Below are 24,617 nucleotides of genomic sequence, written 5' to 3'. Positions count from 1 at the left end.
AAATCGGTTATCGGTGGTTTGTGTTATTGACCACTGCCCGACGCGACAACGGGTATCGGAGACTACACGTCTGAGAAAGACCCATTGGATCTCCGTGGATTGGATCTTAATTGCATTTCTAAATGTAGGGAGGTATCCAATACTCCTCTTCATTGCTTCTTTAAAAAAGGACTCTTGATACCGCTCGACATGAAATGTTTTTTCTCGACTCAGTTAGGATGAGCGTCTTGAAGAGTACCAAACCCGAAATGGCCACTGCTCCACCAGCATACACCCCCTATGAAGAAATCAAAGCATTGCCGGATGGAAGCAGCTCGATGAACGCCGAGGACCAAACTTCTATTCTATCTGAGCTGGAAAGTGTGCAACGGATTTGTAAAAATCCCCAAGGAAAACTTGATAATATCGATGAAAACGCCATCAAATTGCGGAAAGGTCAAATTATGAGTCTCGATAGAGTACGTTGGCAAAGTGAACAGACCAACGAGGCTCAGAAAATGGCAGAGGCTGCGCTCAAAGAAAATCGTGAGCTTGTGGCCAAACTCGGCGTGCTCGAAATTGAAGGATTGCTTTAAAAAAGGAGAAGCAGCGCTCACGAATCAAAACCTTTATCAAGACCCTGATTACTGGGTTAATGAACATTACAGTCGCGGCCTAGCTGAAAAATGTTCAATCCAGTCGGATATCGAACATCTCTCATCCAAACTGAATGGCCAGCCTTTCGATCCGATGAAGATACTCTCCAAGGTCCGTGCAGATCTGTCGCTGCATATATTTCAATCAATTCTTGCACGCTTCATAGTCGGCTTGAAGGAAAGTTTTGGCGACAATCTCTATCACATTGACAACGAGATAAAAAAGACTAAGATATGTAGACGGCCATCCGGGATTCTAACTAATAGAGAGACCAGGTCCGCCTTATATTTGGCAGCATTAGCGCTATTCCATGAGTAGAGCATCCGCATCCCTTGCAAAGTCCGATATCGACGCCGATTGTAATCTAATCGCACAAAGTGTTGAGGAAAGATTCTCTCATTACTCTGTTACCAGTACAACCAGGCGGATGGTGCAACTGAAAGCTCTTCTGTGGCAATTTATCGACTTTAAAAAGAAGCTGGAACGTCAAGGCGATTTCTACTTCTTTTGGTGGAGCTCTCCAGGAAGGCAATTTCGCGAGGAGCACATGAAAACCCTCACATGCGAGTCTGTGGCCAATGCTGTTTAAAGCTGGATTGGGAGGGGACTTGGTAGTGGAGAAAGAGCTTGTGAGAACGCGCCCTAGAATTCCGCGTGGGAGTATGAATGAAGGAAATTTTCCTTGGGGATAGAGCTTCGTGTATGGTACCTAGAAACCGAAATCATGACAGGTGGTTTTTGCTTGAAACTAGGATAAGTTTTTCAGTAGCTACCGCGCATTAAGTTATTGGGCACTTCGTCAAACGCCATCGGCAAAGCAATCACCTCCGGCCTCCGTACGGTAATCAACTAGCGCAAAACAATATAAGTACGGCGTGTCAAGTGGCACATAATGCCTACATTTCCAGTACGACCTTTCGCAGTAGTAGCCTGGCAGACATTTTTGCTAGAACCGTGGAAATTAATCACAGCCTAAACTGAGTAATATTTCATTTATATTGGGAGTTGACTCGTAAACGGCGCGACAGGATGCATCTTGTGGAACACGTTCTTTGAATCATACTTGGCTTTGACGAACTGCAGGCGTGATAGATTCTCTCCGTAGATGTTTGTCACCACCGAATCGCCGGCTAAAATGGTCAACACTTCGCAGAAAAGCGCTCCTCGCCTTCTTTGCGAGTGCCATTATAGAAGCAGATGGCAACGATCATCGGGCCGGCGCCATCAGGTGCGTGGGCGAAAATGCACATCGCCGCCGAGCGTGGATCCGGATTTGTCAAAGTGGCATTGAGCTGCTATAAAACAGACTCCAGCTTGCCGACTGGGAACCCCAGAATGCATGTATAAACTGGTCCCTTTTGGTCGTATGCCTGGTAGGTATAGTCCACTACAATGCCGAAGTTGTATCCTGCGCCTCTCAGTCCCCAAAACAAGTCTGGATGCTCAGGTGCAGGACCCGTCACAAGGTTTCCATCAGCCAGAACCACCATAGCAGACAGTAAATTGTCGATGATCAAACCGTATTGTCCACTCAACCAGCCGTATCCACCTCTCAACGTCAAACCTCCAACACCCGTGTGGTTGACGGTTCCTCCCACCGTCACTAGCCCATGAGCAGCACCAGCTTCGTCGACTTCTTTCCAGGTTGCACCACCTTGGGCGGTAATAGTTTTGCGCTTGGTATCAATCGTAACCTGATTTAAGCGTGAAAGATCAATCACCAGCCACCCTCGCTGGAACTGATGCCGGTGGTCGAGTGTCCCCCACCTTTTACGGCGATTTCGATGCCGTGTTATTGTGCCCACAGCAAAGCAGACCGAATATCAGCAGGGTCTACTGGTTAGACCACGACTCCCTGCAGCTGTTATCAGTCGATGAACTCTGCTTTATAATTTCTCTTCCCTACCGCACGTTTCATCCCGGTGTCCGACCATCTGACAAGGCTCTCTTTGTATCCTTCGGAGTCGGGAGTATAAACTGTCGCGGTCGCCAGCTGGCCGCGAAGGGCGTCAAGGGCAGTAGAGCTTATACAGGAAATTGTGGTCTAGGGTTCAAGGTGGAGCTGGGTGTTACCCAGCTACCCCTCGGTTTGTTATTGGGGGGATGTGGCGGCCTTGACCCGCACTCGACGCCGCGATCGGATAAGTTGGAGTGGCCGGCGACACATTGTCTAGCACCTCCATGACCTTGCTCCAATACCTGGACGCATTCAACTCCACGTGCAACAATGCAGTTTCCAGAGAATGGACCCACATCGTTTCTTGGGCTACGACAGAAATAGGTGAATACGACGCGTTGATGCGGACTCTATAATGTCTATGCTGTACGTTATATCCTGGGGTTCCCCAGGGACCTCTGTTGCATACACACCACGATAGAAGCCGAGCCCTACTTAAAATTCTGTTGAGAATATTTCGAATACAGCTCTGGATACCACCGCTGTCCCACATCGGGGTGGCTCAAGATGCGATTTCTCAGATGCGCCTCCCCAAACTAGTGACTTGTTAGAACCGACCACATCACACGGACTGTGACTTACACAGGAATAGAGAGGAGACAAGAATTCACTTGGGACATCAACTGCACGTTTCTTGCGGTCGTCCGAGGTAGGAATGCGGCCCACAATATGAGCGGCTGACTCCTTCAATTTTTCCAGAGTCAGGTCTAACCTGACCCCAAGGAAATAGGGAATGCTGTATCGAGTCCTGGAAGTGGGCGCCTGGAATACTGGTATCAGTGACTACTCACGATACCGACGTGTATCAACTCTACTTACGATCACACGATGCGTTGTGGCTGCGCAGATACCTCCTGTAATAGCCTCAAATCCCTGTTGGATGTTGATCACCAGGCTACCGTCAACTGGAGGGACGTCGATCCATTCGCCGTTCTTGTTCAGGACCTGTAGCCCACCGGAGTCGTCCTGTGAGAGAAAAGTGAACAGGCCAGCGGAATCCTTGTGCGGGCCAACCCCTTGGGATTCGGGCGCGGATTGCGGATACTTCACAAATTTCAGTCGACTCATTTTACCTTTGAACTCGTCAAAGGTGTCGGCAGGAAGGGACAGGCATTGCGCGACCAGATGCACAAAGCTCTGTGCCAGCTCGTCCACGCTTTTGAGGTATTTCTCAACGAGAGATTGTGCTCCCGGATGGTTTGGATACTGTGTTCCATTGTCAGAGACATGGAGTTGGAGCGGACAGAAGGGCGTACCTGGTTTGACCCTTCAAGTCTCTGCCAGAATGGATCCTGGCTGGTCCATGGCTTCATGCCTGGAGTGCCAAAGTCAAATTGCTTTGACCGTATGTTTTAATTCACTGCAGTTCACTTGAGGATGGCGGGGGAATTACCTCACGGATATCAGTCTTGGATGCCGTAGTCTCAGCACCAAGCCGCGTATATCCAAGGAATGACGGAGAGTTTATCATGTTACAGTTTTCCTTTACCTCTGTAGACAGAGCAAAAAGACTTGGCAGTGCCTCGTGGGTTCGGCGCATAAGATCCTAACAACCCGATCAGCCCACCCGCTCGAAAGCCGCACAAAAGTCAATTGTCGCACCTCCAGACCGGTGTTAGTCAGATAAAGAAACCCCACCACAAAGATAGCCTCTCTTAGCTTTAAGAGCTCAGTATTCTTTGTAGCTGGGTTGTTCAGTCTTGAAAAGTTGACCGTGGGAACCGACGAAAAGGTCTCCTCCATTGTGAACTCGTCGCAATGTATGCCACCAGATTGTCCTTGTGTCATTCTCTTGAGAGTATGAAGCCGAGCTCAACTTGATTGGATAGACTGCAAATAAGTAGGTATCTGGTTTCTGTTCGAGCTGGCTCCTCGTGGCAAAGAACTCGTCCTAGTTGAAGCACCCGTGGACAGTGACTAACTCCTCTTCCCTGCGGGGGCCGAGGTTGCCTCACTTTCAGATCCGTCATCAGCACAGATTACTCAGCTTCCATCATCCCAAACCAATAAGGTACCGTGAGGTATAGTTAAACCACCTTCCCATTTTCTGCAACCTTTTGGGTCCTCCTAATACACATATAAGATAGGGACGAAGTTATTTCATTCTCTTCTTGTTTTCTGGCCTTATTGTGGATGACCTTGCGTCTCAGCTAACAAAGACGTTGTTTGTTATCCGGTGTATAAAGACCTCTCGTCTATTTCCATACCAAACCCAGCCGTGACCTCGCGACGCTATCACAACCCAAGCTCGGCGCTATAGCTGAAGAAGTATAGAAAAGGCAATGCTTCAATATTTCCCCTTACTATACCAGGGGCATTGAGCTTGCTTGTCTTTCCCAAAAAGGGTAGTCCAATGACAACCTGTTTTTTGGATGTCCAAGTGGTGCACGAGTGAAACGAAAACAATAGGGGAACAAGACGCTAGTACTGCTATCTTGGGGAGGGGAGGCGGGGGGGGGAATGTAGCATGATTTGAGCTGTAACATAATGCTCAATACGCAGCTATCTCCCCGCAATTCTACGATCTGACCATGACTGGAGGCCCGTCGTGAGCAATCACACGGCGTAACCTCTGTCCGCAGAAGTCAAATATGTCTCTCTCCTGGGGCCTTTGGTATCAAATCACAGATCATTTCCAGTACACCAACCCATGCAACCGTCGCTGAACACCATTACCAACCTATAAAAAGAACCCGCCTGTGCACATTCCGGCGCCCTTACAGAGTTTGTTCTTTCAGAAACGAATGCAAAGATACCAAGTCTTCACTAGGCGCAGGAGATGGGATGGTGATTTTGCTTGCATCAAACTCCCATGCAGCCTCTCGCTGATCTCGATAACTGCGGAGATAAAGGGGCATCATCCACTCCTTGAGCCGGCCTTCCAGTATACCCATGTCCCGGTTTCGGTCCCACATCCGGTGAGACTCCCTGAATGCATAGTTGATTTTATCCCGACGAAGACGCTCATATGTGTCAAAGACTTCGGTCAGCGGCTCCGACCGATGTTTGGCTAGGATTCGAGCAAAGATAATTGCGTCATCCAGGGCGTATGCGGCGGACTCGTCTCGTGGGGGCATCTAAAGAAGCTTTGGTAATTTGTCAGATAAGGCATTGAGGGGGACATACTGCATGAGCTGCATCGCCTAGCAAGATGACGCGGTCAGTGCACCAGGGTCCTCCGGGTCGGACTTGATAGACGGGGTAAAGCATCCAATCAGCCTTGCTATTCACCATCTCTCGAATACAAGGCATCGCGCATTTTCCAAAGCGATCTCGCATTTCATTACGTAGAGCGGCCCTGATTTGATGTTGCGTTGCCCAGTCCTGTCCGGCTTCAAGCCGATAGAAGTTCAGGTCCTCCTGACTGAACTGAACGACTGCGGCGGCAAAGATCTGTTTGCAATCACTATCGCAGAAACTTGTCAACATTGACCCATGCCTGGAAACATTTAATGCAGACGAGCGGAAGTGAATAGGAGACGAGATATCCTCGGACGGTATATTGGCTTGCAGGAATGACATCCCCGTATATTGAGAAGGAGTGTCGGGATCAACCCATCGGCTGCGAACTACTGAGTGAACGCCGTCGCAGCCGACAACGAGGTCACCAATAGCTTTGGTGCCATCTTCAAAATGTACCACGGCTTTGTTGTTTATTTCCTCTCCGTTGACAACTTTTTTGCCGAAAACAATGTCGACGGTGGGTGACCGCTCCACGATGGTCATCATTGCCATCGACAACACGATGCGCATCACACGTCGACCCTTGAATCCCCCATAACCATTGCCCCGGTGGTCGACAAAGTCAATCGAGCCAATTGAGCGACCGGAACGCATAGAATAGAGCTCGATTGCATCCACCTCCGCTCCGCCTTCGGGCCCCATTCGGTTCAGTTCATCCAAAACCCCAAGCTGCGCAAGGTGCCGTTGTGCCACGGGTGTCAAGTTGATGGCACCGCCTGATGTGGACAGTATATCATGTCGTTCGTATACCGTAATTTTCAGGTCGGGCACAAAGGGTGTGAGTTCTCGGGACAGGGCGAGTGCGCAGGCGAGGCCCCCGATGCCCGCACCAATGATGATGATGTGTCGTACCGGGCGTAGGGAATCCATATCGATCGACAGAAGCTGCAATGGTAAAATTTTTGTTGTTGCACGGCTAATACTTGCATCTGGCGTTCTCAATATGCATCTTCATTCGGGTTAGGCACGGGTTGAGCGTTGAATATAAAGCATCTACCTCGAGACCGAAGCGTTTCATGACTAACTATCGACGCGCCGAAGCCCCTTCGTCAGACGTTATTAAGATTAAGGAATATCCCTGAATAAACAGCAAATTGTTCATCCCCAGAAAAAAGGTCGAGATTTGTTCGGCCGGGATAGGCGATCGCTCGGCATTTGGACGTTGGAGCGAGTCCATCCACGGCACCGTTGGTGGGGCTCTCTGCGAATGGATGATTGGATCGGACTCAACACATAGCGGTTTCCATGGCGCCTTAGCAATGTTAAAAGCGACAGATTACAAGTTCCCGACAAATGGCAGTAAGCTAGATATGTTTAGACCTTGATACAGTTGAAAGAACACGATTGACCACTTAAGATATCTCACGGGGGTGACCCAGGAACAAAAGGAGAGAAAAAGAGATCCGAATTTGCCACTGTCAAGAAAGGCTTAGCTTAGAAGAGACCAACCGGCCAGGTCCTCCGAGGCCCGCAACTCCAAAACTACTGTACAGTGGTGGCTCACTCGATCCGTGTCCTGCCTTGGACGTGGATCCCATTCCACCTCTCTCTTGCCCGACTGAGTATCCATGCCCGTGATTGTGGATAAAGCTGCATGTTCGGCAGCATGTTTGGCGCACAGATGCAGTTTTTTGAAGCGCTAGAATGTCTCGGTGGGGTAATAATCAGATCAAGCGAGCACGCTGATGCCATTGCCACGCCCAGATTTGGTTTTTCACCGTTTTCCCAGTTCCCTGTCATTTTTGGCGGAGCCTGACCTGCGTTCCGCTGATGTTACATGAACCCGGGACTTTCGGTTCTCACATCTGGTCCCATTCCTATTCCATTCTCAGACTCATGCGGTTCTGAATTTGAAAGATATCCTTTTTCCTCGTTCGGCTGGTTAATTACACACGGTGGATTAAAGGAGCAGACGTGATTGTTCAAACCGCCCGGAGTAATTTCCTCATTACATTCAATTCTCTGGTCCAAAGCCTCAAGAGATTCACTTTAATATCAGACATGGCACGGATTGCAACGCTCATTCTTCACCTCGACATCACACAACCACACTGCTCGCCGGATGAGGGGGCACGGTCGCTGTCAAGTTTCAGAACGCGATGAGAGCATAGACAAAACACAAGTCTGCAGGCTTTTTGAAGAGTTTTGACAGGGCTCCTAGACGATCTGTAGTACATGACTCATCCTAAAATTCCCGAGTCATTTTCCGGGAACCCCGAACAGGATCGGGCCTAGACAGGTCCTCCAGAAATATTGCCCAGGTTGTCTCCATTCGGTCCAAGCACCCTGGTCGCTGTTCTTAGAACTCATGACCCGCCTCTGTAATGATAATTGTACACATTAAGGCAATCAATGCTGCTGCACTTGCTATAAGCGTAGCCTCCAGCCTTCCACCCCGCTCAATTGCATGAGAGAGCAACGATGCAGATCTTTTTCGGACAATTGGATGCAGTTCGCTCTTTCAGCCAGCCGACGGGGAAATGAGATAAACTTAAGAAATTGAACAATAGCAAACTTTGTTTTATTCAGGAATTACCCAAATGGAGAGTGTTCGGGACGAATGGGAGCGTCATATCGAAGTTAGGGGAATTCATGGCATAATAATCAGTGTCCATGATACTGTACCGCCGACGAGCAAGGAGGGCGAACATTTAGCTCAGCGCTCTTGCAGAAATTTCTTTTCCGTGACACGCAAGGTTTAACTGGTTACTGCTGATTAAGAAATCAAGAATTTCCTTCATCGCTGCTATCTCGCGCACAAGCTACCATACGCACTCACGTGCCCGTCGGTTCCTAGTGTGTCACAAACCAGGGATATACCACTGAGCAGAATTATCTTCAAATTACTGGTCGGATCTTTCTTTGGCAACGTTCATATTTCCACTGCCTTTTTTTCTAGCATTTCGGCTCGTATATACACCACCCCTGCTCGCGCGCATCACCTCCTCTGGGTAGGATTTGGCGTAGTTTAATACCGCTCGCTCGCTTTACAAATTTGTTGATAGAACGAACCGGCATACGTAGACATTTGGCTGGTAGACTACAAATTTCATCTTCCAAATTTGAATCACAAAATGTCTAGGCACTGTGCAGCCGCACTAACAAGATACTGCGAGTCTGTATAGGCGATCATGACTATCTGTCTTGGCATCTATACAGTCAATATATAAGTATAATCTATCAACATTTTCTTAATCATCACCAACAATCTTGGTTCCTACACCTGACTCCAAACTACCATGACCGTCCATCCGCTTAAACGCCTTGCGAACTTCGTTGTCCCAATGAGTGAAAGTGACGAGCACCCACTCCAAAATACCCGCACAGTAGAGGGCAACACACTGACCGACCCAAAGTCCTTTGAGTCCCCACCCATGGAAAGCAAGATAAACACCCAGTGGCAAAGCAAAGCAATAGTAGCTCACAATGTTGATAGCGGCACCTACATGCTGTCGGCCCATTCCTCGAAGACTTCCACCGCAGCTTCCATTCAAACCATCCGCGATCTGGAATAGTGCGACCAATGGCATGATCTCAGCAGTGAGTTCAACGACCTGCAGGTCATTATTGAAGATCTTCGCGAAGTGGTTTCTTGTGCCCATGAGGATAGCCAGCACAACAGCACCAAAAGCAACAGAAAGAATCGCAGATGAGTGCGCAGCACGTGCACCACCTTTGGCATTTCGCGACCCGAGCAAGTTCCCGACACGAGAGGAAGTTGCAACACCAAGTCCGAAGGGAATAGTATTCATAGTTCCATCGGCTGTCATAATAACGCTCTGGGCTGCGAGAGGAATGGTGCCCAGGCGACCTGCCACCAATGCCACGATCTCAAAGGCCCACCATTCAGTTCCGATATGCAAGATTCCGAGTATTGCTAGACGGGCGAAGGTCCATAGGTTCGAGAGCGCTAAACGAGACCAGCCACCCCAGCATTCGGAACCGGTGATGAATTTGGAATATAGGACTAGCAGAATAAAGGAGGTCCAGTATGAGATATTGGCTGCTAGGGGAGCACCGAGTAGCCCCATGTCCAATGTATAGCAGAAGAGATAACATAATCCAGCATTGAGGGGCGAAGTGATAAGTAGAACGTATGTTCCAGCTTGCATGATTCCTGTAAGTTAAAGGATTAGCAACTATGCATGATCACACAAACACATGGACTCTCTGACCTTGCGCCTGCAAATACTTCTTCATGGCCTCAAAGTAGATATACCCAAGACCCCCGGGAATCAATGCCGTCAAAAACTTGGAGCTCCAGTAGGATAGCTCTGGATCTTGGCCAAGAGCCTGGAAAATGGTATTGGAACAAGCCCAGATGACAGCGACGGGGATATAAAAAAGTCCGAGAACCAAGAACGCGCGCTGAAGAAGGATGCCTAGGTCGTGCTTATTTCCACTCCCGGTGAAGGTTGACGAAGCCAGGGTATCCAGGGCCGTTGTTCCTCCAAGTGCAATCATCCAGCCGGTGACCAAGGCAAACATCAAAGAGAATGCACTGACAGCCAGGTGCATTGATGATAAGTGACCAACGATAATCACGGGAATCGTCTGCAGGCTCATCTGCAGCGCATATGCCAGAATTACAGGAAAGGAAGCCTTGAACAGCTCCCAGAACTCACGCAGAATGCGCTGACTATGCGAAAGCCCCTCGGCATTCTTGTCAACCTCGTGATTCCAAGGGAAGTCCTCCTCTATGGGGAGGTTATCTTCTCTAGTCTCAGGAAGGAGTCTGGTATACTCATTTGGCGTCGAGGTGTTCGAGTAGGAGAAAGTGATTTCGTTGCTTGTCACGTTTCTATTCACGTTACTACTGACATACTCTGACATTTTCGCGACGGGATCGAAGCAAAAAATGAAATAAGGATGTCGGTATTTGTCCGAGAGGAAAGAGACATATTTAGGGATATATGGGGGGCTTATCATTATAGGGCCCTCATGCATTATGGTGGATTAAATTGCCACGGTAATGCTTTCGAGCAAACTTGAGCCGACGTCAGAACCCGTAGGTATCGGGCTGAACTGAGAGCTGAAAATTTCAAGGGTAATTCATGGAGTTGGCGGCAGGGATCTGCATCAAATCGATATACACGATGAAAGTACCAAATTCATGACGACAGATCGGGTGCCGCAGTGGAACTGCGTGCACGCAAGTTCAATACTAGTCACTTCGGACACGTCAACAAGCGCATGTGGATGATCCCGACCTCGGCGCACGAGGCCAATCTTACTTACCGACATCCGGGCGGATCAGGAAGATAAGGAAGTAGAAAAAGAGCAGTCTAGGCACTACGGAAAATAATTTCGAAGATCTCATCACTAGAGAAAATAATAGGCATTATCCAAGGGCTGGGGCGTGTCGGGGCTGGTGATTCTCCAGACTTTCCCAACACAGAAGGTGGAGGGACCATCCAGGCTTTGTCCGCATCGGAGTTATACATCTGGTCCTTGTGTAACTATCGGTTGATGTGAGATGGTGAGCATATTCCCAATCAATTTTAGTTTGTCCCGTTGAGTGAATGTTCTACCAATAAACACGATCTATCCATTCAACACACGTTTTCCCTATCACATGTGCGTGAGTACGCTTGGTGAAACTAAAGCCGATTGTTACACTATAAGAGGTCAACTATGAATTCTCCCTAGCTATAGTTTATTCATATTTGCCTGTTTTCTGGTAACGTCGCCTTGGCCTGCTCGGTGCCTTAAAATAGTCTCTTAACCTTCCGGGTGCTCATATGCTGCCTTTGATCATCTTCATGCAAGAAATTGAAGAAATGCTTTTTGCATAACCAATTCCCAGCACCAACGCAAATCATTCTTCGAATATATCCAAATGTGATAAACTCCTCAACCTCCAAGGACACATCTCGGTTGGCCGGCCTCTAATATTTCCCTCCTTTCACTCAAGATGCCACTAGCTCCTGAGATGAATTCTCGGTTTTTTCAAAATAAAATCTTCAAATTTTGCAAAGAGATGACACATGTACCAATCCAAACGAAAACCAAGCACGAAGACAAGTCTTTATTCTCTAGTGCCACTACTTCGGCTATCTGTGCGCATTTCAGAACACGAAGAGCTACCGCATCTCAACAAAAACAAGGTATCCAATTGTTAGGGCGAATTCGGTAAAATCAGCACACTATACACACAATCTCTCCATATACAAAGGTTGACGCAGGCCTCCAACTACGCTCGGCCCTCTCTAGGGTTCCATAATATTCCTTCCGAATGCACAGACATTTCACCAATAAGTGTTTAATAGTGTCAGTCGAATCATCGAGGAGGGTCTAACAAGAAAATAGACAGCAGGTCGAATAGGGCGACCAGGAGAGAGACTGAACTAACCCGAAAAGGAATTTAGAAGTAGTGGGGCTTTTGATGGTTTAGATCATGTTCTCACCCGATTTGGGAAAGGCGGTACTATAAACTGCAAATTTCACATGGCTTGTTGATTAGCGTGTGCCCCGTGATTCATTTAAATCTGTTTAATGTTTAGCATGAAACGTGCAGCTAGCAGACGTCACTGATAAGGGTCGCCTATCCTTTAACCTTCTCGACCCCCGGACCAGGTGTTCCACTTCTACAAGCCGTCAGACGGAGACTCGAGATAAGAGCTATAATTGAGGCTAAATAGGATTAGATAATTATAATATGCGAATCCGGTTCTGTAACATCTCCCATTATTATTCACGTTCAGCCCCGACCGTTGTATTTTGAGATCGCGTGTCAATCAGCCATGAATGAAAAACAGATTCACAAAGACTGTCAAGGTCATAGTACCAACAACTCAATCGATGCTGTTCCATCATCAATTGGAAATGGAACAAAACTTATCAGCGATGCCGTCGACAAAAATGGGATCAGACTTCATCCGCAACCTACCTCTGATCCATTGGACCCTTTGAACTGGTCGAGCCTTCAAAAACACGGAATTTTATCTATTGTGATGCTCAAGTGAGATTCAGGGATTGATTTTATCGCCCGATTCCAAATACTTACTTGGCGCATCTAGATATTTCCTGTTTACGTACCTGACCACAACTACGGTCCCATCCTTCTCAGAGATCCAAACTAAATATTCCATCAACTACTCACAAGTCAATTGGAGCGTCGCTGTCCCAGCCCTAGGCTTATCTGTTGGTCCTTTAGTTTGGACTTCTCTCTGTGATATTTACGGTCGCCGGGTTATCTTCTTGATTGGGACTACTATTGCTTTGGTCTCGACAATCGGAGCGGCAGTGGCCGATACATACGCAGGCTACATGGCTGCTCGGTTCTTCCAAGGATTTGGTGTGAGCCCTGCTTCAACTGTCGGCATGGCCGTTGGTATGTTTCACTTGTTATTTGGTTCTTGCGCACGTCTAATAAAATAATAGTGAATGACCTATTTTTCGAATATGAGCGCGGACAGAAGCTTGGCTTGTGGGTGTTGGCAATCGACTCTGGACTTCTACTGGGGCCGACTTGTGAGTTGAAACCCAAGCAATAATCATGAGTACTCAAAAGCGCTAATCGCTGTGATATTTCAGTCGGTGCCTTTTTGAATCTCGTGAGTGCTGCGTGGATCAACTGGTTCAATGCCGTTCTGTTCGCTGCTCTGTTAGTTCTGGAGATATTCTTCATGCCGGAGACGCTATACCCTCGACAAACAATGCTACTCCAGCCCTATGTTGTGGAAGGCATGCCACGTATTCCAACGGATATTGAGAAGCAGGCGGTAGATCAAAATTCTACGCCTAAGCAGGCACTCCCCGGAGGGACTCCCCCTAAGAAGTTACCTAGAACAAAGAAACTTCCATTTGTGAATTTTTTACCTGTCCCTGGGATGCGCCATCCTAGTCCTTGGGACTCACTAACTCGTTTTGTGCTTACTTTCCAATTCCCAGTGATCGTGATCGGAGTTCTCGGGTATTCATTCGTTTGGTACTGGTGGATTCTCTCTATTATCACTATGGTACCTGCAGCCTACGAAAGCTACTCCCCACTCATTCAAGGGTTGCTTTTCCTTGGTCTACTCCTTGGGACAATTACCTCGGAGCTTTGTTGTTCGGGACGGCTTAGTGACTTCATTGTGGAAACGCTGGCAAAGAAAAATGGCGGCGTTCGTGTCGCGGAAATGCGACTATGGCTGGCATATCCTGCTATCTTGGTTACAGCAGGTGGGTGCACTGACAAGGTCTTACTCACCAATTCTGACAACTAAATAGTCGGATCAATTCTTTGGGGCGTCAGTCTCGACAAGAACTATCATTGGATGGTTGGTCAGGTTGCATTTTTCCTATGTGAGTATGATCTCAATCGGGAGGAAAGCATGGTGTCGGCTAACAAAAGGTTTAGTTGCTGCTGGGGTCCAGGTCGGAAATACCGTCATCAGCAGTTATATTGTCGATTGTTATCCTTTGCAGTCAACGAGCGTGATCACTTTTTACGCCGTGTTTCTGAACTTAGGTGCCTTCATCAACCCGGTATGTTGTCTTCGGCTGAAGGTTTCGAGGGCTGAACAGCATTGTTAACACGGAATCAATTAATAGTTTTTTATTGCTTCCTGGGAAGCATCTGTTGGCTGGACCTGGACGTTTACCACGCAGGCCTTGATTGTTCTTGTAGGCGGGGGTCTGGTTTTTGGTATTCTGCATAAGTATGGTGCATCTATGCGAACGAACGCACCACAGCCATCATGGGTCAACCCGGAGTATGATACAGGGGCTTAGTTTCCTATATAGAAGAGACAAAAAAGTGCCCATCTGCATCTTTCTCATCATCTCTTACATTTGGCATTCATCTTGTCTGCTGTATTTAAGTCCAAACTTTCATCTTCTCTTACTCAAATTTCTTTTTTGCTTTGCTGTTTGCCGTCTATCATTTGTTTCTTTAATTTTCCCAGTAGCAAGAACCTGAATGAAGTGGAAAATGCACGGTGAAGAAATATCCAAATGACCATTTAATTGGTTGGAAGAGTTTCATCAACCAAGTCCGAATCAGTAAGCTCCTCAGCCAATTTGCACCATTACAATTGCCGACACATGGTGTCTTTTGTATGTATTTTCTGTGCAAAGCAATGTATAGACAATTTTGTTGAAATTTACAACAACTACTCCGGTTTCGGGGATTTAGTGCACTGATAACACGCTCACAGATGGTTCGTCACCCGCAACCTCAGATAAGCCACGAACAACACACCAAAACACACGTTATCTTATCCCCGATGCCCTCTCCTCGTTTTTTCCCCTTTTGGTAAGTTGAATTGAGTTCCAGGATATCCTTGTATATGATGTACAACCTATCGCTTATTCCCCTCCATGTGCAATCCTCGCGGGGTTGCTCAATTGGGAAGTAAGATAGAGTAGCACATGAACCCCACAATATAGGCTGTGTAAATTTGCAGAACATGCGTATTGGGGTATTTCAGGCTTTTGATAGATACATCTTGATCCGTGATCATCAGTCGGTCGCCTAGTTTGGATGTTGAGGGGAGTGGGGAGATACCTGGGCATTGGAGGGTGATGCAATCCTGGTTGCCTAAGGTCGTGCACAGGGACAATAAATCCCCATGTTACGGAGTAAACCTTCTCAGGCCATGATTTTTTCCAATTCATAAGTAATATATCTAGCTCAAAGCATCCCGGCAGTCTATCTTCATCTGCCCATTCAAGACCCTTTCAACTCTTCAAGTCCTGGACCGACCACAATGATTGCTTGCACTATAGTATTCCTCGCAATTTTGAGCCTGGTAGCGGCACATAGGGATCACAGCCAGACCCCTTTGGCCGGACCACACCAAGGGCTGTGGTATAATACGCTGCCAGGAGATGGAGGCGCTCAAGTAGGAAGCAATTCGCTTTTTCTTCACGTAAAATGGCTGATTATTTCTTCAATCTTTCCAGGCCGACTCAGTCTTCTCCGGTATCTCAACTTTTGGTCGCCTTCCCTACTTCCCGTGCCTCTCGAGTGAATCCGAGAAATATGACATTGCATTCCTAGGTAAACACATGAAATTCCTGGCCTACTTGTTAACCATGAAACTCATTTGCTACAGGTGCTCCCTTCGACACCGGTACTTCTTACCGACCGGGTGCACGTTTCGGGCCCAGTGGTATCAGACAAGGCTCTCGCCGTCTCAACCTTTAGTACGTCCCAAACAAGGTCTCCATTTATAGCGCGCGTACATTGGCTGTCATGGCTAAAGATTGAACTATGATCAGCGGCGGATACAATGTTCCCCTCAAGTCAAACCCTTTCACCAGCGACTTGAGAATTATGGACTGCGGCGATATCCCCGTGACATCCTACGACAACGCATGGGCGATTCAACAAATTGAGGAAGGACACAACAGCATTCTGATGCGCAAACCTTTTACCAACGCCGACAATGCTGGGCTCTCGCGGACCGGCAAGACACTGCCTCGTGTCATTACCTTGGGAGGAGATCATACCATCACGTTGCCTCTGCTGCGAAGCATCAACAAGGCCTACGGCCCGGTGACAGTGATTCATTTCGATAGCCACTTGTCAGTTACCATTTACACAAATAGTGTGAGATGTCACTGATTATTGTACTCTTACAGAGACTCGTGGAAGCCAAAGGTGTTCGGTGGCTCTCCTAGTCAGGTTGCTGCTATCAATCACGGTACTTACTTCTACCATGCGGCTATGGAAGGCTTGTTGAGGAACGACACCAACATCCACGCTGGTATTCGCACGACTTTGTCCGGTCTTTCGGACTATGAGAATGACGGATATTGTGGATTTGAGATTGTTGAGGCTCGTGAGATTGACACAATTGGTATTTTTTAACTTTCAATTTTCTTCTTTCCAACGTGCTAATGGGGTTGTATAGGCACGGACGGCATCATCAAAAAGATTCGAGAGCGTGTCGGAACCGAGCACCCGATCTACCTTTCCATCGATATCGATACTTTGGACCCAGCTTGTAAGTCTTCCACATGCAACACTTTTTGGCACTACTCTCATTGCTAATGGAATGATACAACAGTCGCACCTGGCACTGGCACCCCCGAGACCGGCGGTTGGTCTACACGCGAGTTACGAACCATCATCCGCGGCCTAGACGGATTGAACTTCATTGGCGCGGATATTGTCGAGGTCGCACCAGCATACGACACAAATGCTGAGCTCTCGACTATGTAAGTTGCCTCTAAGCAAAGCTTGGAATGCGGTGGAGCTTGGCTAACCTCCTTAAAGGGCCGCTGCCGATGTTTTGTATGAGGTCCTCACGATGATGGTGAAGATGGGCCCACTCTCTATTGGGGACAAGCATGAGCTGTAAGCCATAATGTTCTAAATGGAACCCTGGAAGTTAAATCCGTTCGCATTCCATGGCGCTGGTTGAATGAGGTGGGTGATCCCGAGCTTATCGCACGGGGAGGCGATGAGGCTGTGTCAATATGTATATATTTGGCCCAAGATGTGAGGTTCCCAAGGTGCCGGTTTGATATGATCAAATCACAACTGTCCGGGTTCTCGTGTGGAATTGCTCGCTATGAAAATCTTCCAATGTGGCATAAGATCTAATAAAAAAGTTGGAACCTAGCGGGACAAAAGATGACGAATTACCCCACCACGGCATGTCTAGTGATTTTTGGTACCCAATTGGTATTTGGGAAGCCCGATAAAGAGATACGGTAAAAAGGAGAACTGAGCAATTGCACAATCTCAATAGACTCGGGGCAGTGTGACCCTGAAAGTGAAAAGTCTGAAAGAATGTGAGCATCACGATCAGGCCCCGCTCAAGAGGAATAAACTAAACATTTGCCCAATCTTCAGATTAATTCCATACCGAGCTCACCAGATCGTAAGGTTGAGCAAGCGACAATCCGAAATCATCTATCTGAAACCCGTTCGTGAACTGTCGCGCCTGGGCCGCCAAGGAGCCTTAAGAACGACGCGACGCGCAAACCTCGGCTTTCCAACTCATCTCAATCCTGTCAATAATGTGGAGACATAAAAGCTGATATTAGTAGTGGGCCTGTAGGCAGATCATGCCCATGTGCTCTATTCCAAGACACTCAGTCATGGTTGCCATCCCCGCAATCCACAGGGCATTGAGGTAGATACATCAGAAGGACTGGCCAGCGAATAGCCATATCACCTGCGATCCAGTCAGTCTGAGTTTGAGTTTGAACGCGGTAACTAATCACTAGCAAGGAATAGAACATGTATATATTTGGATGTGAATAACTTTCCTTGCCACTGCTTACTGCGATTGCTTGGCTGCCCCATCCTGTAAGGTTTAACCAGATACCGCTTTGACTTTGTTCATTCCCGAACTTCGCATTCGACAGTTCGAACAAGGGGGGATGGTCTGTTTAGGGAGACCAGGGGCGTGATGATGAGTGGGTTGAAGAGGAACTGACCGGCAACCGCTGAAAAGCTCACTTGAGACTTCTTATCGTATCAGTTCACGGTTCCCAGTAAGTCACCATACCGCGGGGCCGCTGTTCCAGCACAGGAGCCTGCAAAATAACCCAAATGGTGACTTGAACTAATTTCACAGTACCAAGTGGTTCTACATGCTGTTGATTCAACCGCCAGAATAGGCCCACGGGTTGTCCCCACGTAATGGGAATGTTCACGAGGTTATGGCCCTTCCTGATCCGTCCGGGGATCTTCGCCTTGACCATGGATTTGACTTGAGGAATACAAAGGATGTGCTTGTTGGTGCGTTATTCATCGAGGGAGAAAGAGATGCATCTAGCTTGTACTTCATATTGGATATCAAAATTGAGTGTACGAAGTCAAAAGGTTGTGACATTAATAGCTTCATCGATTCATAACGCATGACCAGCATGACCCGTTCACACATATATCTTGCTCCCAGCTGTGCATTTACAAGCAAGTCGTTCCAAATCACTCTACAACAGTGTTTCCTGGTGACAAACGATTCGCCACTCGCCGTCTGACGCTTGGCTCCACGTGGTGCACCCCGTTGCGCGATACTCATTCTTGCCGCGAACCGCACGGACTTTGTAAGTCACGGTCCCGGCCATGAGATCAATAACTATTGTTCGGACATCGTCGAGTTGGTATCCATCAAACCGGTGGAATGGTGGCTTCAAGGCGGCCTTCAACTGGGATGGGTCCTCAAGCGTCAGAACCTCCATCTGGGGAAATATCATGTTCGCTTCCGGGTTGCAAAGCTTCTGCACGGCGGGCGCAGGGTCAGCCGAAGTGAGGGCTGTCCACAGGGCACGCTCCTTGTTGAGGATATCCTCGCGGATACGATCGTGCATTGAAGGCATGGCGGAGGCGGAGAAGTGTGCTGAATGTGCTATTTCAGTCAGCTCGAGAAGGTAAACGGCAGGACTCAAAGAACAGCATACCGGATAGACCGAAATGAACACGCTAGGATAGTAAACGTGGTTTCCCGGCGTGGGGACCGACGGATTTATTTGCTTTCCCTGTCCAACGTTCGATATATTAAAAATGACGTCAGTGGGGATGACGTTGAGAGCCAACCAATTTCGATGTCTGATCAGCAACACGAGGTTGTCAATCCCGTCACGGTTTTTCTATTTAAGGCTATTTGACATGCGTCATGCCCCACGCCGACCGATGTTGTTCCACGGTGGCTTGAGCCCCGCGCGTCATACTGCCCCTTGGCTGCCCAGTCTTTGCGTACGTCCCTGGTGAAATCGGTATCTCGGGAGGACATAGGCTATGCTCGTACACATTCTCGAGGCTCTTTGAAGTGTATCCGATTCGAACGATGTCGTCCGTACTGTCGGTGGAGGGTTGACTGGACTTCAACTGAGGCACTGAGACACTGAAACTAGGCACTGGATTCCATCACCACACAATCCCCATCTTGCCTGAGCTCATCAGGTACTTGTGATTCGATCCATAGACTGATTCGCATGAGCGTGAGCCACACAAAGGCGCACTCTAATTGTTCACGAAACGAGTTTTTCTTTTTTTCCTCGTTCCATGGAGTCCACCAGGCACACTTCGTCGATACCTTGGTTCAACCCCCATGCTCCACTTCGCTACCGACTTACTCGGAGAGCCAAAATTCAAGTGATAAGTACCTTATTATCTGCACTTTCATAGTTGCTTTTATAAATTCGATTACAGAAACAGAGTCGAGTCGTATGATGCGGTCGTAGCATACAGTACAGTTCCTCGGCGGAGTCGACATGATTCCACAGGCTAGAGGTTATCTCGTTCCATCTATAGTCAACGCCCGCGGTCTATGATAATTCCTGGTGAATCCACCGGCCTATTCCGACGGTTGAACGTGCAAGGCATCCGCGATAAGACGCTTCACGGGCGGCCGCAGTGATAAGGATAAGCAACGTCCCGCGGAGATTGAGATTGTGGACCAGGGACCAGTCACGGGTCGAGTTGAAAGACAAAATCTTTATCGTTGCTGGCGGAGACTATGGAGCTTGACTGCTCGAGGCCAATCAAAGAAGCTATCGCCATTCCGAACCGGGCACTCGTCAACGGAATATGGCTGATCGTTTCTATCTCGAGTTCGCGCAATGATCCACTCCGAGAATTCAGAGATCTCCATGGAAGACGCGACGGAATTGAAAATTTGCATCCTGGAGCTCTGGTAAGGTTGAAAAAGCGGTGCTCCCCGTCCTTCCGAGCTACCGGAGCAGCCAATATTTCCAACACCATGGTGTCCTTGCGAACCCTAATCCCGCTCTTCTTGGGTGGAAGCACGCTATGTGCGGCTTCTGTCCGCACGCCTCATGAGAAGATCGCTCCGAAGGTGTTTATCGTGTCAATGGTATGCCCATGAATGATGATTGGAACGTATATTCATCACTCCCGTACTCATGGCCGTCGCAGTTCCAACCCGAAGCGGAAGCGTGGTGGAACATTCCCGAATTCAATCTCCTGGCCCACAACATCAGCGTCCCCGGTCTTTCGCCCCTCTATCCAGAGGTGCACTGTACCGAGAACCACGAGATTTGCCAGCTGATCACCGGCGAATCTGAGATTAATGCCGCCACGACCGTCACCTCCGTTGCTTTCTCGCCTCTTTTCGACCTCTCGCAGACCTACGTCTTCATTGCCGGCATTGCAGGTGTCAATCCCAAGCGAGTCACTCTCGGATCGGTGACTTTTGCGCGATATGCTGTTCAAGTGGCTCTTCAGTATGAAATTGACATACGAGAGCTTCCATCCTCTTACTCCACTGGATATATTCCTCTGGGCTCCGATTACCCCGATCAGTACCCCACCAGCATCTACGGCACGGAGGTCTTTGAGGTCAACGCAGACCTTCGTAGCATCGCCGCAGGCTTTGCTCTCCAAGCTAATCTTTCTGACTCGTCGGCTGCCAAGGCCTATCGTGCCCACTACGCAACCGAGAGTGGGGAGTACAAGGCGGCTACGTTGGCTCCGGGAGTCGTCGAGTGCGACGTTGCTACTTCTGATGTCTACTACAGCGGCAACATCCTGGGCAATGCTTTCGAGAACACCACCAAGTTGTTCACCAACGGCACTGGTGACTACTGTGCCAGTGCTCAGGAAGACAGCGCCACGCTCGAAGCCCTTCTTCGGTCATCGGCCAAGAAGCTGACCGACTTCTCCCGCATTATTGTGATGCGCACTGCGTCCGACTTTGACCGTCCCCACCCCGGAGAGGCCACTACCGAAAACCTACTCTATGCTGACGCGGGCGGCTTTGAGCCGGCCGTGGAAAACATCTACCGTGCCGGCATCCTTGTCGTTGAAGGTATCTTGAAGGGGTGGGATTCCACTTTTGCCTCTGGCGTGAAGCCTCGCAACTATATCGGTGATATTTTTGGAACCTTAGGTGGGGAGCCCGACTTTGGCCCCGGACGGACTCAATCGCTGGCTGGCAGTGGCGCCTTCAAGAAGAGGAACGCTGGAGCCGGCCTCGGAAGACGCAGCTAATCGTTGCCTGCGTCCAAAATTTTGAATTTAAGAGATCTCGACCGTTGCGTGTACATGGGTGGTCTCTCTACTATAGCTAATGATATATACATATTCTACGATTGGTAAATAAATAGAGCTTCGAGCTTGGTTCTTATATTAATACTTCTAGGACTTCTCCCCTTTCTCTCCTTCACTTGATGCTTCCACCCGCCGCATCTTTTGCGCTGCTCTTCTCTCCGCGGCCCTATCTCGCCAGCGCTTCCGCTCCTCGCTAGACAATTCGCCTTTGACCTTCCCGTGCGCGGTGAAATACGCATCTGCTAGCCTGCGTTGCCTCATTTCTATCTTTCGTTGGTCCCCTGACACTACTACGCGGCGTAGCGCGCCATACTGCTTTACAACAGGCCTCCTGATCGTCGCGGGCACCTTTAGTGGTAATGTGAGTATATGTCCCTTTATACGCTGCGTTGTAATAATGATATATATCCGTGATGGCAGGTTGGAGTATTCTCCGAACTAGGCCTAACTGCACTAAGTATTCTAATCTAGCATAAACTTTGATTCTAAGTATCATTATAATCTTAAGTTATATATTCTTAGTGACAAGATTCAACGGTATCTCACTATTTTTACAGCTTTTACCACGGCTAGTTCCTTCCACGAGCCACTCTTGCTCTTACATAAGTTCCAATCATTTGTGCACTGCCTTATTTACGCTATCTCACCCTGCGTGAGGTCTAACCACCGGATTAGCGTGACTCTGTTACCAAGTTACTTTGAGCTTCGAACATCGAAGAGCAGTGGACTTTTTGTACTAAATCGAAGAGTGATTCAAAAATTTGAGAGCGATGACTACAATTGGTTTATTTCATGACTTCCTTTACATCAATTAGTTTCAACTAGAGCGAGTCAATTTGTTCCATTCCATGCTCTAGTAGGGCAAATAGAAGACGAGTCCTCCAGTGGTCAGACTATTGGCATAGCAGAGCTCCTCAGGAGTATTTAAAATAGTGCTGGCGAAGTTTTACAGTGTCGGTCGCCGCATAATTTGCTGCTTTCTCCAAGGCTTATGGGCATGAATCCACGCTTCCAGTATCCACACAACATGAAGATGCATCACCGCAAGAACAGCCTTCGCCAAGATCGATATAATGAGAAAATTTAATCCCATTCTTGTCAGTGTAATCCTGGCAACCGCAGATACTAAGATGGTAGTAAAGTCAGCGCCTGGCTTTGGGAACTGCTCTGAACAGAGTAGATAGAAGAAACAACTTCTTACCTTGCAGTCCAGCCATACCCTTCGTCATTCATATTATCGTAGAACTCATCGATGCTCCACTTAGAATGCGGATCACAAATCCAGAGATTCCACATTCCAGGCATGGTCCACAAATTCCCGTCGTTAATATCCCCTGCTGTCAAAGATGCAACCGTATCGACGTTCACTTCCACGGAGGGAGTGTAATTGAAGCCCCCTTGGACAAAGCTCGCATAGCTTCCCTTGATGACATCTGGAATGGAGAAAGGGTAAGTGCTAGTGGCCAAGTTCTGCCATGAAACCAAGTTAATTTCTATATTCTACTCTCCTGCGTAACATTATGGTTGAGACCAAACAATTAAAACGTACCTTATATCCAGGTGGCGTGCCGTAGACATAGACTTCGCTAAAGTCACTTATTCTAAACAGACAGTTGTCAGTATCTCGGGAGCAAGAGTAGAAAAGACTCAACATCAACTCTTACCCTTGCAAGTAACATCCGTACCCGTCGTCCTGATCGACCCACGCCTGTAGGTCGGAGTTATACTTCCCACTTTTTTTCGTGACTGGTTGTCCATTTATTTAGCCGCTGACAATAAGTCTGGGAGGGAAGTGGAACAGCATACACTCAGCTTCAGACATAGGATAACAGTAAAGGAAGACACTCTCCGCATTCCAAATTGAATTGATCACCGTTGCGTCCCAAATTTGCATGACCTGTGATTCAACGGTGGTGAGCGGTACATGCGTTGAGGCATTGGAGATGATAGGGATCTGTAGTGAATCTAGGAAGGCTCCATGTTCAAACATATCAGCCATTTTCACATTTCCCTTTCCCACGAAATCCGAAAAGGAAGTTGCGATGTTTGCTTGAAGAGCATCTGCCCAATCATCGGATTCACTGTTCAGCCGTTTCGTTAGCCCCGAATCTAGCTCAGCAGAGAAGTTGCCACACAAATGAAAGACTCACATGCTCAAATATTCTCGTGCCAAAGAATTATCCGAATTATCATCATTAAGAAGTGCATTAAGGCCTTCCGTGACCAGCCCACCAAAAAATGCGCCCGCTGCCGTCACTTCAATGTTTCCAGTGAGGGTAGTGACCACCACAAGCATCGTACTAATTGCAGTCAAAAATTCCGTCCAGAAAAAGTCCATATCTGGTGGGGGAGGCCAGCTGAAGGTCGTGAGCATTTCACCGGCTCTCCCAGTGAAATTTTGGGGGATATGTCCGATTGCCGTATACACTTGACGCATCATCTAAAAGTCGATATGAGTTGAGTGAGATGGGAAGCTCTTCTTGTTTTCAATTAAGGAGAATTCATGGATACTGACGTTATCGAGGTTGGCCATAGACAGGATTGCGCAGTATACAAGCCCCGAACCTGGCTGGTCCCCTGTACAATCACCAGGGTGACATGCCCCAGTGTCGATTAGGTCGCAATACTTGCTGCTTTGCCCGATTCCTATGGGATTGGCCAAGTCCATGGGGTAATTGGCTCTGTAATGGTCGTAATTGGTGAGATTTTGTCTAAACCAGTCTGTGGCACCAATTGCGTCCCAAGTTGACTGTTGTATCTCTCCAGCTGCCCAAAAATTATGATTAGTCTTTGCATGTCACTGCAAAATGGCCTTGATAGAGA

The 24,617-nt window shown here is 48.1% G+C and overlaps 9 protein-coding genes across 9 annotated transcripts; 4 read left to right on the top strand and 5 right to left on the bottom strand.

Annotated features, from left to right (window-relative positions):
* Positions 1–248: 248 nt before the first annotated feature.
* Positions 249–575, top strand: N7498_001549 (uncharacterized protein; the record flags this gene model as incomplete). Its single annotated transcript, XM_058448612.1, has 1 exon — positions 249–575. The coding sequence occupies one exon, from the start codon at positions 249–251 to the stop codon at positions 573–575; it is 327 nt and encodes a 108-aa protein (XP_058314023.1).
* A 2,449-nt stretch (positions 576–3,024) lies between these two features.
* N7498_001548 (Oxoglutarate/iron-dependent dioxygenase) lies at positions 3,025–3,906 on the bottom strand (the record flags this gene model as incomplete). Its single annotated transcript, XM_058448611.1, has 4 exons — positions 3,025–3,129; positions 3,176–3,355; positions 3,413–3,799; positions 3,850–3,906. 4 exons carry the CDS (start codon positions 3,904–3,906, stop codon positions 3,025–3,027), a joined length of 729 nt encoding a protein of 242 aa, XP_058314022.1.
* A 1,404-nt stretch (positions 3,907–5,310) lies between these two features.
* N7498_001547 (FAD-dependent oxidoreductase) lies at positions 5,311–6,706 on the bottom strand (the record flags this gene model as incomplete). The annotated part of the gene is made up of 2 exons (XM_058448610.1): positions 5,311–5,670; positions 5,720–6,706. 2 exons carry the CDS (start codon positions 6,704–6,706, stop codon positions 5,311–5,313), a joined length of 1,347 nt encoding a protein of 448 aa, XP_058314021.1.
* A 2,321-nt stretch (positions 6,707–9,027) lies between these two features.
* N7498_001546 (MATE family efflux transporter) lies at positions 9,028–10,669 on the bottom strand (the record flags this gene model as incomplete). The annotated part of the gene is made up of 2 exons (XM_058448609.1): positions 9,028–9,953; positions 10,012–10,669. 2 exons carry the CDS (start codon positions 10,667–10,669, stop codon positions 9,028–9,030), a joined length of 1,584 nt encoding a protein of 527 aa, XP_058314020.1.
* A 1,910-nt stretch (positions 10,670–12,579) lies between these two features.
* On the top strand, positions 12,580–14,554 carry N7498_001545 (uncharacterized protein; the record flags this gene model as incomplete). The annotated part of the gene is made up of 7 exons (XM_058448608.1): positions 12,580–12,797; positions 12,856–13,169; positions 13,220–13,309; positions 13,373–14,002; positions 14,051–14,125; positions 14,181–14,308; positions 14,375–14,554. 7 exons carry the CDS (start codon positions 12,580–12,582, stop codon positions 14,552–14,554), a joined length of 1,635 nt encoding a protein of 544 aa, XP_058314019.1.
* Positions 14,555–15,531: 977 nt separating this feature from the next.
* Positions 15,532–17,130, top strand: N7498_001544 (agmatinase; the record flags this gene model as incomplete). The annotated part of the gene is made up of 8 exons (XM_058448607.1): positions 15,532–15,666; positions 15,728–15,824; positions 15,880–15,970; positions 16,046–16,351; positions 16,409–16,626; positions 16,681–16,773; positions 16,837–16,987; positions 17,046–17,130. 8 exons carry the CDS (start codon positions 15,532–15,534, stop codon positions 17,128–17,130), a joined length of 1,176 nt encoding a protein of 391 aa, XP_058314018.1.
* Positions 17,131–18,715: 1,585 nt separating this feature from the next.
* On the bottom strand, positions 18,716–19,102 carry N7498_001543 (nuclear transport factor 2 family protein; the record flags this gene model as incomplete). The annotated part of the gene is made up of 1 exon (XM_058448606.1): positions 18,716–19,102. One exon carries the CDS (start codon positions 19,100–19,102, stop codon positions 18,716–18,718), a length of 387 nt encoding a protein of 128 aa, XP_058314017.1.
* A 1,382-nt stretch (positions 19,103–20,484) lies between these two features.
* N7498_001542 (purine-nucleoside phosphorylase) lies at positions 20,485–21,734 on the top strand (the record flags this gene model as incomplete). Its single annotated transcript, XM_058448605.1, has 2 exons — positions 20,485–20,598; positions 20,661–21,734. 2 exons carry the CDS (start codon positions 20,485–20,487, stop codon positions 21,732–21,734), a joined length of 1,188 nt encoding a protein of 395 aa, XP_058314016.1.
* A 1,202-nt stretch (positions 21,735–22,936) lies between these two features.
* On the bottom strand, positions 22,937–23,793 carry N7498_001541 (uncharacterized protein; the record flags this gene model as incomplete). The annotated part of the gene is made up of 5 exons (XM_058448604.1): positions 22,937–22,961; positions 22,996–23,264; positions 23,344–23,395; positions 23,459–23,540; positions 23,601–23,793. The coding sequence occupies 5 exons, from the start codon at positions 23,791–23,793 to the stop codon at positions 22,937–22,939; spliced, it is 621 nt and encodes a 206-aa protein (XP_058314015.1).
* Positions 23,794–24,617: the final 824 nt, after the last annotated feature.

This window comes from Penicillium cinerascens (genome assembly GCF_028974065.1).
Source record: "Penicillium cinerascens strain IBT 15544 chromosome Unknown contig_16_segment0_segment0, whole genome shotgun sequence".
Lineage (NCBI taxonomy): Eukaryota > Fungi > Ascomycota > Eurotiomycetes > Eurotiales > Aspergillaceae > Penicillium > Penicillium cinerascens.
This window is presented reverse-complemented; position numbering and strand designations above follow the sequence as displayed.